This window comes from Nicotiana tabacum, chromosome 6, assembly GCF_000715075.1.
Source record: "Nicotiana tabacum cultivar K326 chromosome 6, ASM71507v2, whole genome shotgun sequence".
NCBI classification, from domain to species: domain Eukaryota; kingdom Viridiplantae; phylum Streptophyta; class Magnoliopsida; order Solanales; family Solanaceae; genus Nicotiana; species Nicotiana tabacum.
In genome coordinates this window covers 217496046-217510364 of record NC_134085.1, presented here as the reverse complement: position 1 = coordinate 217510364, position 14319 = coordinate 217496046, and the positions used below count along the sequence as shown (strand labels likewise).

Sequence of the window (14319 nt, the reverse complement as noted above, 5' to 3'; positions counted from 1 at the left end):
TTAACTAATAATTCAAATAAAAGTGAAATCATTGCTATACAAGATTAATTAAATACATATTACATAACGATAAAATTCATTCGAAATACTACATAAATATTCAACTTCAACCTCTAGTATTCTCCCATAAATGATCTATTAATGCATTACGAAGTGCAAAATAAGCATCTTTGTCCTTAATTCTTCTATGTAGAGCTAAAAATTCTTGAAATCATTGATTTTCAATTTTTATTATGCTATTTACCGTAGTTTCAATTTTTATGTATTTTAATTTAATGTATTTTCAAATGTCATGTATTTCCAATTTTAGTGTATTTTCATTTAATGTATTTTCAATTTTCACTTTTTAATTTTAGCAACATCTAATATTTTATATTCGCACCTTTAATTTCAATTTTAGCGACATCTAATATTTTATATTTGTACCATTCATTTTTTGAGATGATTATATATTTTTTGTACAATTATAACTTATAATAAAATTAACTTACAATTTTACATAAAAATAATAAATGCACGAAAATTAATTTATCAAAATTATACGCCAAAGTTAAAATGTAAAATTAATATTATAAAGATATTACATAAACATAATTAGGTATATATAAAGAGATAAATTAAAAGATTAAATAATAAAATAATAATAAAATATACATGAATAGTAATGGGAGAGATGAATAGTGTACCCCATATTTGAGGGAACACTATTCATCCCCCATTTTGGAGGCAAAATGGGGGAAGGTTGAAACTTCATTACTCAAAAATTGCCCCCATTATGAGAAAATAGGGTAAGGTTGGAGATGGCCTCAAGGACTACGCTCTTTTATAAATTTTACTAACTACTACTTTCTTGAACTAAAAATTAGTTACCTTTTGTTTTGTACTTATAAAGATTCTTGAACTTCACTTCTACATATAAATATATTAAAGAGAAAAATTAACCCAACTAGCCGCTTAATCATCCACTTAAACTAAAAATAACAGAAGGATATATAATATATGTATAATTCATATATAATATTTGTATAATCATGTATAATCAATTCATAATTTATATATACTGATTAGAAAAAGTAAATGATGAATCCAAATAGCTATTTGTGTATAGATCCCATATAACAACAACAACAACAACAACAACAACTACCTAGTTTTGTGGGATTTGGGAGGGTAATGTGTACGCAGACCTTACCCTTACCCCGATAGGGTAGAGAGACTATTTTCGATAGACCCTCGGCTCAGAAAGACGAAAATAAAACAAGAAAAGACAATTCATTAGTAACTCCAGTAGAAATCGTAATAGTAACAGAAGCATAACAACCAAAAGATAAATGACGTGCAACAACAGTAACCAATATCCAAGACCTAGGGCTAAGATAAACAACAAGGATAGTGAGGGCTCAACATAAACTGCAAGCCATCTAAGATCAACCTTAATCCAACCCCGCCTCACCCCGGGTATGAAGTAAGGTAAACTCTACTACCCCCTAACCTACAACCCTAATGCTTAACCTCCAGACCTTCCTTACAAGGGTCATGTCCTCGAAAATCTACAATCGTACCATATCCTGCCTAATCACCTCTCCCTAATACTTCTTAGGCCTCCCTCTACCTCTTCTCGTACCCATCACGGCCAACCGCTCACACCTCCTCACCGGAGCATCAAGGATTCTCCTCCGCACGTGCCCAAATCATCTGAGTCTCGCTTTCCGCATCTTGTCATCTACATGTGTCATGCCCACCTTTCTCCGAATATCTTCATTCCTAATGTTGTCTATCCTAATGTGCCCGTACATCCACCTCAACACCCTTATCTCTACTACCTTCATCCTCTAGATATGGGAGTTGTTAACCGGCCAACACTCTAGCCCATACAACATGGTCGGTCTAACCACAACTCTATAAAACTTACCTTTGAGTATCGGTGGCACTTTCTTGTCACACAAGACTCCAGATGCAAGCCTCCATTTTATCCAGCCCGCTCCTATACGGTGAGTGACGTCCTCGTCGATCTCTCCGTCTCCCTAAATTATCGACCCAAGGTACTTGAAGCTATCTATCTTGGGGATGACCTGTGATCCAAGCATCACGTCCCTGCCTACTTCCCTCGACTCAACGCTAAACTTGCACTTCAGGTACTCCGTCTTAGACCTGCTCAATTTGAAACCCTTAGACTCGAGGGTCTGTCTTCAAACTTCCAACCTCTCGTTAACACTGACCCTCGTCTCATCAATTAGGACTATGTCATCAACAAATAACATACACCATGGCACATCCCCTTGAATATGGTGTGTCAGTGCATCTATTACCAAGGCTGTATAGATCCCATATAAAGAATATTAAACTTACAAAGCTTAAATTTACCGTTATTTGGCCCTCCACTCTACGACATTACATAGTTTAAACTCATAGCTACTTGGTAAATTGAATTAACATAGAGTTGAATTAAGAAGAAGATTGTAAGTATTTTAGGAATACTAAGCTAGCGTTTGGCTATAAATTTTCAAATTTGTTTTGAAAAATTTAATTTGGATGAAGTTTGATTTGAAGATGAAAATGTGTTTGGATATCAGTTTTCAAAACATATTTCACTTTTTTGTTTGAAAAAACATAAAACATGATGTATACCCACAAGTTCTAAAAACTATCACAAATACCCAACCGTACCTTCATCAATAACATTCATTATATTATCGCAAACCATAGTCCTGAACATAAATAAATTTGGTACAAAATTATCATTTTTATACTGAACTACATAATACACTATCAGATGACCGAGAAGACTAAACAATATTATTATAAAATAATAAATCGTGGGCTCTTTTATAAAATATAAAAGTTTGGGATAATTTTTTAAAAAATATAATAGTAATATTTTGGGCCAAAACCAACTCTTTGGGTTTTGGGAATTTGCCAAAATATGGATAAATTTTATGAACAAATATGTATTTACCAAAAAACAAACCCAAATAAATTTTGGCAAAATCTATGGCCGAACCAGTCCTTAAAAATTGTCCATACACAAACTACAACTTCTACATACTTCTCCAAGGTTTTACTACTATTTAGAAACGACACTTTAGGTGTACGAACGTTGTTCGGACTTCGGATACATTTAGGATTTTCTTCACTACGTATTTAGAAATGGCACTTTAGAGGTTAAGTGTAAATTAAGTATAAATAGATAATTCTGCATGTCTTCTAGGAGAAACACGTGTGCCACCTACTTTAAGCAAATGATATGTACTGCACTTACAGTTATTTAACTATAAATCTATGGCATTACTTCACAATTTACAATTAGAAGACCCTCTTTATTTGTGAGTGTCTGCCACTTTAGACTTAGAGCGTCTGCCACTTTAGAGCTTAGATGTAAATTAAGTATAAATTGCATGTCTGCTAAGAGGGACACGTGTGGCACCTACTTTTAGCAAATGATGTATATTACACTTATATTTATTATAATCTATAGCTGTACTTCACAACTTGCAGATCATCTTTCAGTGAGTCTCTCAACCCTCTTCTGCTTTTTTTGTTCTTCAATCTTTTAAATTGTGAAACTGTATAAGCTAACTATTGTACTTGTAAATTTCTGCTAGATTTTACTTCACTCTCCTTCTTTCTTTCTTGCAATCATTTTTTTGATGATATGATTTTGATAGATCTGATTTGGTTTTTTTTCATATTTTGAATTTTTCCTGTTGGATCTTTTACATGCAGGTTAGTATTTGTATATCTTTTGATAGTTGCTTCTACGAACTGCTCTGTGTCTTGCTTTCTTCAGTCCTCACTATTTGTAGAAGCTACTAAATCTGAGGATACAACCGGCATAGCCTGTTAAGGAGGAAAAACGGATTCTTTCTGACAAATAACCCCACCCAGGTTCTCTACTTCTTGTTGATTGTTTGTCCTTATAGTCTGGCACTCTCATTCCAGGAATCAGAGGAAGGCATTCTGTCCGATAATGGAGTTAGAAGTTTCCGGCTTGCTTTCTCTCTTCTTTTGAAGTTGGCAGTCTCAGTCAAGATTTAACTTTAGTTCGGGATTTCTTTTTAAACTTGTAAATTTCTCAGTTGTAACTTGTAAGTTCCATATTGTCTCTGGTATGAGCTTTATTAAACATTACATTTTAGAGCTACAAAGTTTTGCTTAGTACTAAGTCATGCAATAAAGATTGTACTAATTCTTTGCAGATACAATCGAAGGAAAAAACTCAAAAAGTTTGTCTATTTTTATATTTATGGATGAGTGTGTCTCTGAGTCTAATTGACATAACACACCATGCACCTAAGTATTTATTTTCATACATCTATGTGAAGAAAAGAGGTAAAAATAGTGATATGCACGTAAAACATGAACCATAATTTTTTAAAATAAGAGAAAAACTAATTAGCAGATATCCATCAAAATTCATCGCCAAGGAATTAGTGCAATAAAAAGAACAAATAAAGAAAAACGAAAAAATTAACCCTAAATCACAGGTACGGAAGAGGTGAAAAGAAAAAGTAAATGAAAATTTTGGAAATCGAACCAAAAGCTATGAGTGATGAAGTAATAACTAAAATTTAGACCTAAGGATTGACTTCTTCTACTTCCAGAGGCAACTCTTGCCCATTAAGCATGTCCAAAACATGCTTTCAGACAGAATTTGAGAAAATCATCCTGGAATGGTTATAGCAGCATGCATGCAAGTCTATCCGTTTTATCCTATGTCGAAAAAGAGCACATCTTTCAACCCAGCATTGGTGAGAGGAACAAAAAGAAGGTTAAACCTCTCGGGTAAACTGAAATAGAAACGGAAACAACAGTTGTGGAATCTGACTATTCCCATGTCGAGCTGAAATTAGAACCATCCACACCATCAAAAAGAAAGTAAAAGGCATGTCTCGTTGCGTTGCATATCTGTACTTGAGATTTGATTCTTTCTCATAGATTCTAAATTTCTTTGATTCAAACATAATGTTGCTTACATTTGCTTATTTCCTCCCACTTCTACCTGCGAATAGGAAGTAGGGGCATACGCAGGATTTTTCATAAGTGGTGTCGACATTTAAAGAAGTAGACAAAGAAACAAATATAGTAACGACATCATTTATTTTTTTAAAAGTACCTTACTATAACTCTCCTAGATGAGTTATATATTTTGAAAGGTATTCATAACCTCATTAGGAATAAGACTAAATACATCATTTTCTATGTAAGGCACCAAACAGCTACTGAAAAACTCATCATCCATTCAACTCTGCAAATCGGTCTTAATCAACTTCATTGCCGAAAAAGCTCTCTGTAGCGGTAGTAATTGGCAAAAGCAAAGCAAATTTTTTTAGTTGAAAAACAAAGAAGAAAAGTCACATGCTTTTTTGTCTCCACTAGTTTTATGGAAAGATTACCAAGTTCCCTAAGACTTGAAAAACTTTTATCATGATCTCGGACATCACAATGCAATTCTAAAACTGAAAGCGAAGATCGACCATGACATCTATTCTCTAATTAGTAAAATGTGATGCTTTTGGAAAAACGGAAACCATATTGCTCAAAAATGAAGTTGCAAAAGCCTTGAACCGATGACCACTGCCTTAAATTTTAGGGAATTTACTAGTGAACTAACTATGTTGCTTTGACTAAGTTTTGTCATTTTATTTTACTTGTACGCCTTTTTTCTTTTGCATATTACTTATATATAGACACCGCTTCGACAAGGGTAAATCCGCTCCTAATAGGAAGTAGCAACTTATTTTGGGATTTGGGCTTTTGCGTTACTGCACAAAATACTTTTTGGCATCCTGATATGAATGGTATTGTCTCCCTGGATAGTGGTGAACGATCATGCACTGGTTTTGCTGCCTCAATGTTCCAGATTTACAGATAGAACAATTTACCACTTTCCGATAAATTCCTATAAATAACTTTCGCCTTAACCACATAAGATTAATTGATCTAAGTAGATATTTTCATCTACTTAAATTTGACGTTTCTTATTTCTATGAGTTCTGAGATTTATAAAATGTTAGTATTTGAAGTGTCGTTATGGTAGATGAGAGTGTTATTTCGATAATGTGTTTTATCTTTCGGCCTCTGCTATTACGTGTGAATGCAATGTTGATTTGGGTTACACTGATGTGTACTTCATATTCTGGAATTTGGTAAAGGAACTACTGCAACATGTTCCTAAGATCACGCAGATTATTCCATGCCACCTTTTAAAATGAAGAAAGATGAAATCTTTAGTAGATATGCTAAATCAACTGTCATTTTTTTGTGCTTTCATTACACTGATACTTCAAGCATTTAGGAAGTCTTTAAAAAGTTTATCCTCTTCTACAATTTTCTGCACAAATATTTTACCAAAGAAGATTCCCATATGTTCTTTTGTAGTTTTGTTTTACCACAAGACATATATGTTCTTGATTGTTTGAAATATGTGATTTTAGAGCATGCTAATTTCCTAAGCCATTTGGAGTCTAGATAAATAATTCTCCCACTTAGATCAATTAACAAATTCTAACTGCGACATCCATCAACTGTATTGCATGCACCTTTCGATTTCTTCCAATGTTTTTCTTTGTTACTGTACTTATGTTTAGCATAACTCCGTGAATTTTCACCAAAGTGTGATACTTTGTAGGTCTTAGAAAAAACCCTGTCATATAGTATACCATTAACCTCCACAAATGTCAACTGTACTACTTTGGCAATCTCCAGCCAAATTTATGCAAATGGCAATATTTTAGATATGTGTTTTCCTAAATTTTCGCCAACTCTATGTATGCACTGCTCTTTTGTATACGGACTAACACTCTGTTGAAGGAACTGAATTTCAAGATACCTGCGGGTGTCTATCCTCCTAAAGATCTTGCTATACCTGTGGGTGTCTATCCTCGCTAAAGATCTTGCTATGAGCTTTGATTTTATTTTTCTACTTCTCTCAACTCCAGTTTCTTTAATTGACTGTTATTTATCTTCTATTTCAGAGTACATCAAAATCTCCCTATGCTATGATTTTTGGAATGCAAAAAAATGACTACTAGGCTTGGGAGTTTAACTCTATCTCATTACTGAAGATAGGTGAGGATATGCTTGTGCTGTACTTAAAGATACAAACAATGTTTATATTTTGGGGTACTATGTGTCTACTACTTGAAGATGGTTTTAGCAGATAATATATTTGTGCCTTCTGCACATGGTATAAATATATTAAAGTTTGCTACTATATCTTGTGCTCAATCAACTTGGATGCTTAATGTGGGTAATAAGGTAACTTAAGCAAGTAATTGTTAACGTTATCCGATGAAAATAACTAACTAGAAATAAATGGACTTGAACTATTTCATGAAAGCGCCTCTCTTGGTTGATGGACATCTTTAACTAAAAGGCCAAAAGAGTTGTGTGCGTCATGTTAGCGATTTTTACTGACTATTGATCTTCTGGCTAAAAATACAGTTCACTACCAACTATATTGTGAAGTAACTCGAGAAACATGGAATCTTCACTACTGAAAATGAATTACTCCCAAAGGTGTGTACTTATGCTAACAAGTTAATCATTAAATTCTTAATGCAAAAGTGTTGTGTAATGCTCCTTTTGTCCAAATATTTCTGAAATAACAGGAAGGCATTGAGTACATATTAAGTAAGATGAATAAGATTCTGTAAACTTGCTCTGATCAAGATTGTATTTAGTGTGTATATATATGCTATCGAATTCACGTGAATCCATATGTCACACTATAGAAAAACCTCTGCATTGGAAAATTGATTTTGTATATATTCCCAGATGCTCCTCAAGTTTTATTGGTGTGCTGAACTGAATTGATCTTATTCTATCCGATAAATGCATGCATATTGTATATCTATATGAATTATTTGCTAGCTAGAGGGATTCTAACTGAGGTTTTGAATTGATATATGCTCAATCAAATTAATTTTTCGCCATTTGCCTTTCAAAATTCAACCATCCTATAAGAACATTCAAATAAAGTCAATCTAATTGATAAATCTTCCTCTGAATAAACTCTTCTGACGTGCTTTTACCCATATTGTTAAAAAACTGCCAGATATTCCGCCATAAGTTTTCTTATGTTTTCTGACTTTTAAACTGTTACTTTTACTGCAGGTGTAACCTCAAAACTGTTAAATCTTTGTGTAAATTAGCTCTTCATATCATGTTTCTTTGCAATTTGTTAGATTTGATACAGGTGCTGTATTTAGTTTGAACATTAACGATTCTCTATAATTTTACTTTATTTGGCATAATATTATGTTGGGCCCGGGCGTAGCACGGGCTTCCCCTACTAGTTTACTGCTAAGGCAAAGTCAATTCGGCCGGCTAGCCGGAAAATTTTGGGTTCATTTGCAATAAAAAGTTCTTTTCTATGAAGTAGTACGAGAATTGACTGAAAGTTGACTTTCTGTTACGTGACAATACGTATTTTTTTTATTTATTTAATTTTTACCTATACCACCAAAGGATGTGGTGTAATGGACGGGGTTGCTAATCCGTTAACCAGACGTCTCGAGTTCGAGCTCTGGTATGAAAAAATTCTTGGGAGGGAGCGCTACCTCGAATGAGGCCCTATTCGGCGTGAATCCAGAAATAGTCGAATTCTATGAATACCGAATTCCGAGTGGGAAATCAAAAACTTTTTTTTTTTTACCTATGAGACTATATAAGTTTGGATAAGATTTTACTGAATAAGATTGAATTTATAGAAACTACAATGCCCATATACTTACTATTCCTGCTATAAAATTAAATTGGAATAGGATAAGGGATGCGAAGACTTAGCCTTACTATGCGCGTTTGATGTTCACACTGGCGAGCTTCCCCATGGCTCTGGCGCCGCCGTCGCCGATCTCATGCTGTCGCCACCAACGCCATCGACAGCCCCATTTTCAGACCGTCATTTTCCGTCCAAAAATCAACAAAGGCACTTTTGCAACTACCTCTCTTCCAAAATCGGCAGGTTCGGTTTGTACTCCAACACCTGATGAAGGTTCTATAACTATAACACACCTTTTAGAGAATCAGATTAAGAATCCATTAACACTGTCCGAAGAGATTGCGCAACTCTCCGAATCCAAAACCTTGTCGGAAGTTTTACCTACATTTCAAGATTACCTAAACAGTGGCTTTTACCACTCGTCTGAAAAAGCCGAGGCCTTAGGCGTACTCTTACAGGCCTGTGGTAACCAAAAGGACATTGAAACGGGCCGTAAGGTCCACGAGTTGGTTTGTTCATTGACCCAATTCAAAGATGACTTTGTACTCTGTACGCGGCTCATCACAATGTACTCTATGTGTGGGTATCCTTCTGCGTCTCGCTCCGTTTTTGATCAGCTGCGAACCAAAAACCTGTACCAATGGAATGCTCTTATGAGTGGATACACAAAGAATGAACTTTGGTTTGATGTTATTTTTTTGTTCATCGAGCTGATGACTTCATCCCAGGATAGGCCCGATAATTTTACATTTCCTTGTGTTATTAAGGGTTGTGGAGGGCTTGTTGATGTTGGTTTAGGGGAATCCATTCATGGGATGGCATCAAAAATGGGTTTAGTTAGGGATGTATTTGTAAACAATGCGTTAATTGCTATGTATGGGAAATTTGGTCTTATTGAAGAAGCTATGAAAGTGTTTGATCATATGCCTGAGAGGAACTTGGTTTCGTGGAATTCAATGATTTCTGGATTCTCTTCAAATGGGTATATTGAACAGAGTTTTGATCTTTTCGGAAATATATTTACAGGAGATGAAGTTCTTGTTCCAGACACAACTACCATGGTTATTATGCTGCCAATATGTGCAGCAAAAGAGGAAGTGGAGTTGGGGAAGATTATTCATGGTTTAACTGTAAAGCTAGGACTGGCGAACGAGTTAACGGTGAATAATTCTTTAGTGGATATGTATTGCAAAGTTGGGTACTTTGCTGATGCCCAAATTCTGTTTGAGAAAAATGAGAGCAAAAATGTGGTTTCTTGGAATTCAATTATCGGGGGTTATTCAGGAGAAGGAGATGTTAGAGGAACATTTCATCTTATGAGAAGGATGCAAAGTGCCAGTGAATATGTGAAGGCAAATGAGGTCACTCTGTTGAATGTTTTGCCTGTGTGCTTAACAGAATCAGAGCAGTTGATAGTGAAAGAACTGCATGGCTACTCGCTTAGAAATGGTCTTGAATACCATGAGTTATTAACAAATGCTTTTATAGCCGCCTATGCAAAGTGTGGATTGCTCAGATATGCTGAGCTTGTATTCTGTGGAGTGGAAAATAAGACAGTAAGCTCTTGGAATGCACTGATAAGTGGCTATGCTCAGAGCGATGATCCATCCAAGGCTTTGACTCTGTCCTCTGAAATTATGGGTTCTGGTTTGCTTCCTGACTGGTTCACTATCGGTAGCCTTCTTTTTGCTTGTTCCCACTTAAAACAGCTACTGTGTGGTACACAAATTCATGGTTTTGTGCTTAGAAATGGTCTAGAAACAGATATGTCTACAGGGGTTTCCCTAGTTTCATTTTACATGAATTGTGGAAAACCTGAACTGGCACAACTTCTATTTGACAGGATAGAAGACAAAAATATTGTATCCTGGAATGTGATGATAGCTGGTTACTTGCAGAATGCACTACCGGATAAAGCCTTATTTTTGTTTCGTGATATGGTATCTCTTAGATTCCAACCTGAAGAAATTTCTGTTACAAGTGTCTTGGGGGCTTGTTCAACATTGTCTGCTGTCAAGCTGGGGAAAGAAGTTCACTGCTTTGCACTAAAAACTCACCTTATAGAGGATACTTTTGTCCATTGCTCAATCATAGACATGTATGCTAAATCTGGATTCATAGGGATGTCCAAGTATGTCTTTGACCATATTCCGGTCAAAGATATAGCATCATGGACAGCTATGATTACAGGATATGCAGTTCATGGACTTGGAATGGAGGCCATCAAGCTATTTCAGGAAATGCAAAAATCGGGCTTCACGCCGACGAGCTTGACATACGTCTCTATTTTAGTGGCATGTAACCATGCCGGGCTCATTGAAGAAGGTCGACAATATGTTAGAGAGATGCAGGTCCATGGTCTAAAACCTGAATTGGAACATTATGCATGTGTAATTGACATGCTGGGTCGTGCTGGACAGTTTGATGATGCCTTAAATCTTATGGCTGAGATGCCTATGCTGCCAGATACTCAAATTTGGAGCTCGTTGCTCAGGTCATCTATGGTTCATGCCCACTTAAATCTTGGGAAGAAATGTGCTGAGAAGTTACTGGAATTAGAGCCAAAAAGAGCAGAAATATATGTTTTAGTATCCAATTTTTTTGCTAGATATGGGGACTGGGATTCTGTTAGACAATTGAGGCAAAAGATGAAGGAGTTAGGCTTGCAAAAAGAAATTGGTTGCAGTCGGATTGAAATAGGAGGAAAAAGCTATAACTTCGCCGTTGGCAATTTGCTTTCCAAACCGTAAGAGCTATAGTGAGGGTAAATGTGACCAAGGGAAAGAATTGAGCTGGTTAGTACCTAAGATGATTTGGTGCTTCAGCATTTGAACAGAGAGGGTAAAGGATAAATTGAGGTAGGTCAGCAAGAGACCTTTTGGATTCTATTTCTTAATACCATGACCAAAATCAACTGCTGCGTCCATCGTCCAGCACAAGAGAAGGAAGGACAAGTCAGATGCACACTGTTGCAATGACAGAATGACATCTCCCTCTTATGGAAGTTGTTATCTCGCTCATCATGTTCCCTGGAGTTTCCCTACTGGCAGATGACATTGCGATTACAAAACACGATTAATCACTTGACTAACGTTCTTCTCAAGGTTTTCCTCAAGGAAAGCAGTTCACTAATTACCGCAATTTGCTTTAAATTAGTGGCCCTCTCACAATTTTTAAAGATGGTTCTCCTGATGAATGATACAAGGATGGAGTCAATTTGACCTGCTTTTGTTTAGCCTCCCAAATTGTTCAGATGTACATATTAGTCAGAATCATATTCCTTACTATGTAGTTTGGCTTCTGTTTTAAAAGCAAACGGTGTTTGCTATCAAGAACGATTCACTCCATGAAGATGTTTTACTTTTCAAAATTTGAAGAGCAGTGTGGCAGAAGATGTTTTGAAACTTTAGTTCAGCATGGAATTTCAGTTCCTAAAAATGATGAGCGACATGAGGCTGGAAGTCCCAAGGGTCAATTCTGCGGCAGTCTAAGAAAATTTGCGCCTGACCTTGTACATTTCTGTCGTAGGGAGAGGAATCAGTCATTGATTTAGGTACTTGCTGGAATCCCCTTGGTGCTTCACAGCATTGTATGTCGTTATATGTAAAGCTTCGTTTTGTTGAGTGTAAAGAGAAGTTCTAAGAGTGGAATTAAATATGGAGGGATAAGGGTTGTTTTTAGTTAGGGAATACAAAGGATGTAACATGTATAGTAAAGGAGTTGGATACTTCTTCATGCCGACTTTCAGTCTTTCTAAAACTAGACGTAGAGAATGAATTATACATTACTTTTACTCTTCTTCCATCCATACCAAGTAACTTGAGTCCAAGTAAGAAATTAGTCTGACGGTCATATGACTAATAATTAATAGTACTACTTTAACAGTAGTTTGGATGTTGTTTATCACTTTATATTGACTGGTCACTAATTGATTATTTAAACCTAAACATAATTAATGTGTATTAGCTAAGTTGATATGTTATTAATGAGGTTGAGTTTAACTTCGTGCAGAAACAGAAAAACGCGACCCAATCTATGCAGCATTTCCGCCAGCCAAAGCTACAGACTTTGGGTACTTGTTGATCAGAATACATGTAACAAAGTTTCTGACAGTGGTCTTGATCCTTGGGGTAACATATTAGAGAGTGACAACGTTTTTTCCTAAGTTTCAATATATACTAGTAGCTATTTTATGACTATGTAAATTTTATTTCTATAAGACTAAGAAAGGGTCTTCCAATGCATACAAATAGATGAGACATGTTTCCACATTAATAGGGATCAATTGTGGCGTCTTGAGCCGCGAAAGCTTAACACGTTTACCGGGCTTAAATATTTCCTCTAACTTATATATATTGAAACTTTGGCTATCAGATCTTTACACTATCATTTATTTTAATATATATATATATATATATATATATATATGTTATAGTAATAGGTAACTGTCTTATTTTTCTTTTCATATTACTAATTTTATTTATAGATGATTATGCATAGGAAAATAATTTGTATGCTCACTTACCATTTAAAAAAAAGAAAATGATTGATCGTATGCGTTACAACAACAACAACAACAGCCCAGTGAGATTTTACAAGTGGAGCCTGGGGAGGGTAGTGTGTACGCAGACCTTACCCCTACTCTGAAGGAGTGGAGAGGCTGTTTCTGGTAGATCCTCGATACAAGAAGGAAAGAGATAGTGTATCAGTAACAACAAAGGAATCCAGAAAGATATAACACCAGCAACGCAAGATCTTATACGTTAGTAAAACAAAATATCCGCAATTATTTTTTCTTTGAATACCCCCAATTATATCAACTTATCTGTTAAATAAGCTAATACGGTTTCAAGTTAAACCCAGTTAGTATTACTAGTTCCGGATCTTAGAGCCTGTTTGACCAAGCTTTTGGGAGGTCAAACTTTTCGAAAAATTTAAGGTGTTTGGCCAAAATGAAAAAGTACTTTCAAGCAGTAGCAGAAGCAATTTTCTGCTTTTGGGGAGAAGCTACAAATTCTAGCTTCTTCTAAGAAGCAGAAACATAAGCAGAAAATTAATTTATTCAAGACAAAAATAACCTTACAATAAATTTATATTTTTCATACTATCCCTCATTAATTTAATATTTTTTTCCTTTTTCTCTTTCTTTTTATTTCTACTATACATTTCTTTACTTTTTTTGGTATATTTTTATTCTCTTTCTCCTCTACGAGTATATTTTTAAATTTATATTCAATGATGTATTTTAATATATTTAAATTATCATATAAATAATTAGTAATACTCAACACTCAATGTTATTGCTTTGGATAACCTATATTTTATATTGATTTGGTTTTTTAATTTATATGTTTACTTTACGTTTTATATTTTAAGTAAATTCTTTTATAATAAATGTTTAAATTTATTTTTCTTTTTAAAATAATATTAATCGCAAATTAAACTTTTACTGTCTTTTTTCGTAATTTAATTCATAAAAGTACATTTTTAAAATATTGGCCAAATACAATGAGCTTACAAAAAGCACTATTCAAACGAATTAGACAAGCACAAACTACAATTTTATAAAAGTACTTTTCAAAAAATACTTTTGAACA

At 34.9% G+C, this 14319-nt stretch overlaps 1 protein-coding gene and 1 long non-coding RNA gene across 2 annotated transcripts; both read left to right on the top strand.

The window, feature by feature from the left end:
- Window positions 1-3319: 3319 nt before the first annotated feature.
- LOC107819021 (uncharacterized) lies at window positions 3320-4232 on the top strand. The gene is made up of 2 exons (XR_001655584.2): window positions 3320-3506; window positions 3724-4232. It is a non-coding gene; the product is annotated as an uncharacterized LOC107819021 (long non-coding RNA).
- A 4483-nt stretch (window positions 4233-8715) lies between these two features.
- Window positions 8716-12463, top strand: LOC107819016 (pentatricopeptide repeat-containing protein At1g18485-like). The gene has a single exon (XM_016645090.2). It carries the CDS (start codon window positions 8806-8808, stop codon window positions 11470-11472), a length of 2667 nt encoding a protein of 888 aa, XP_016500576.2. The 5' UTR covers window positions 8716-8805; the 3' UTR covers window positions 11473-12463.
- The last annotated feature ends 1856 nt before the right edge of the window (window positions 12464-14319 follow it).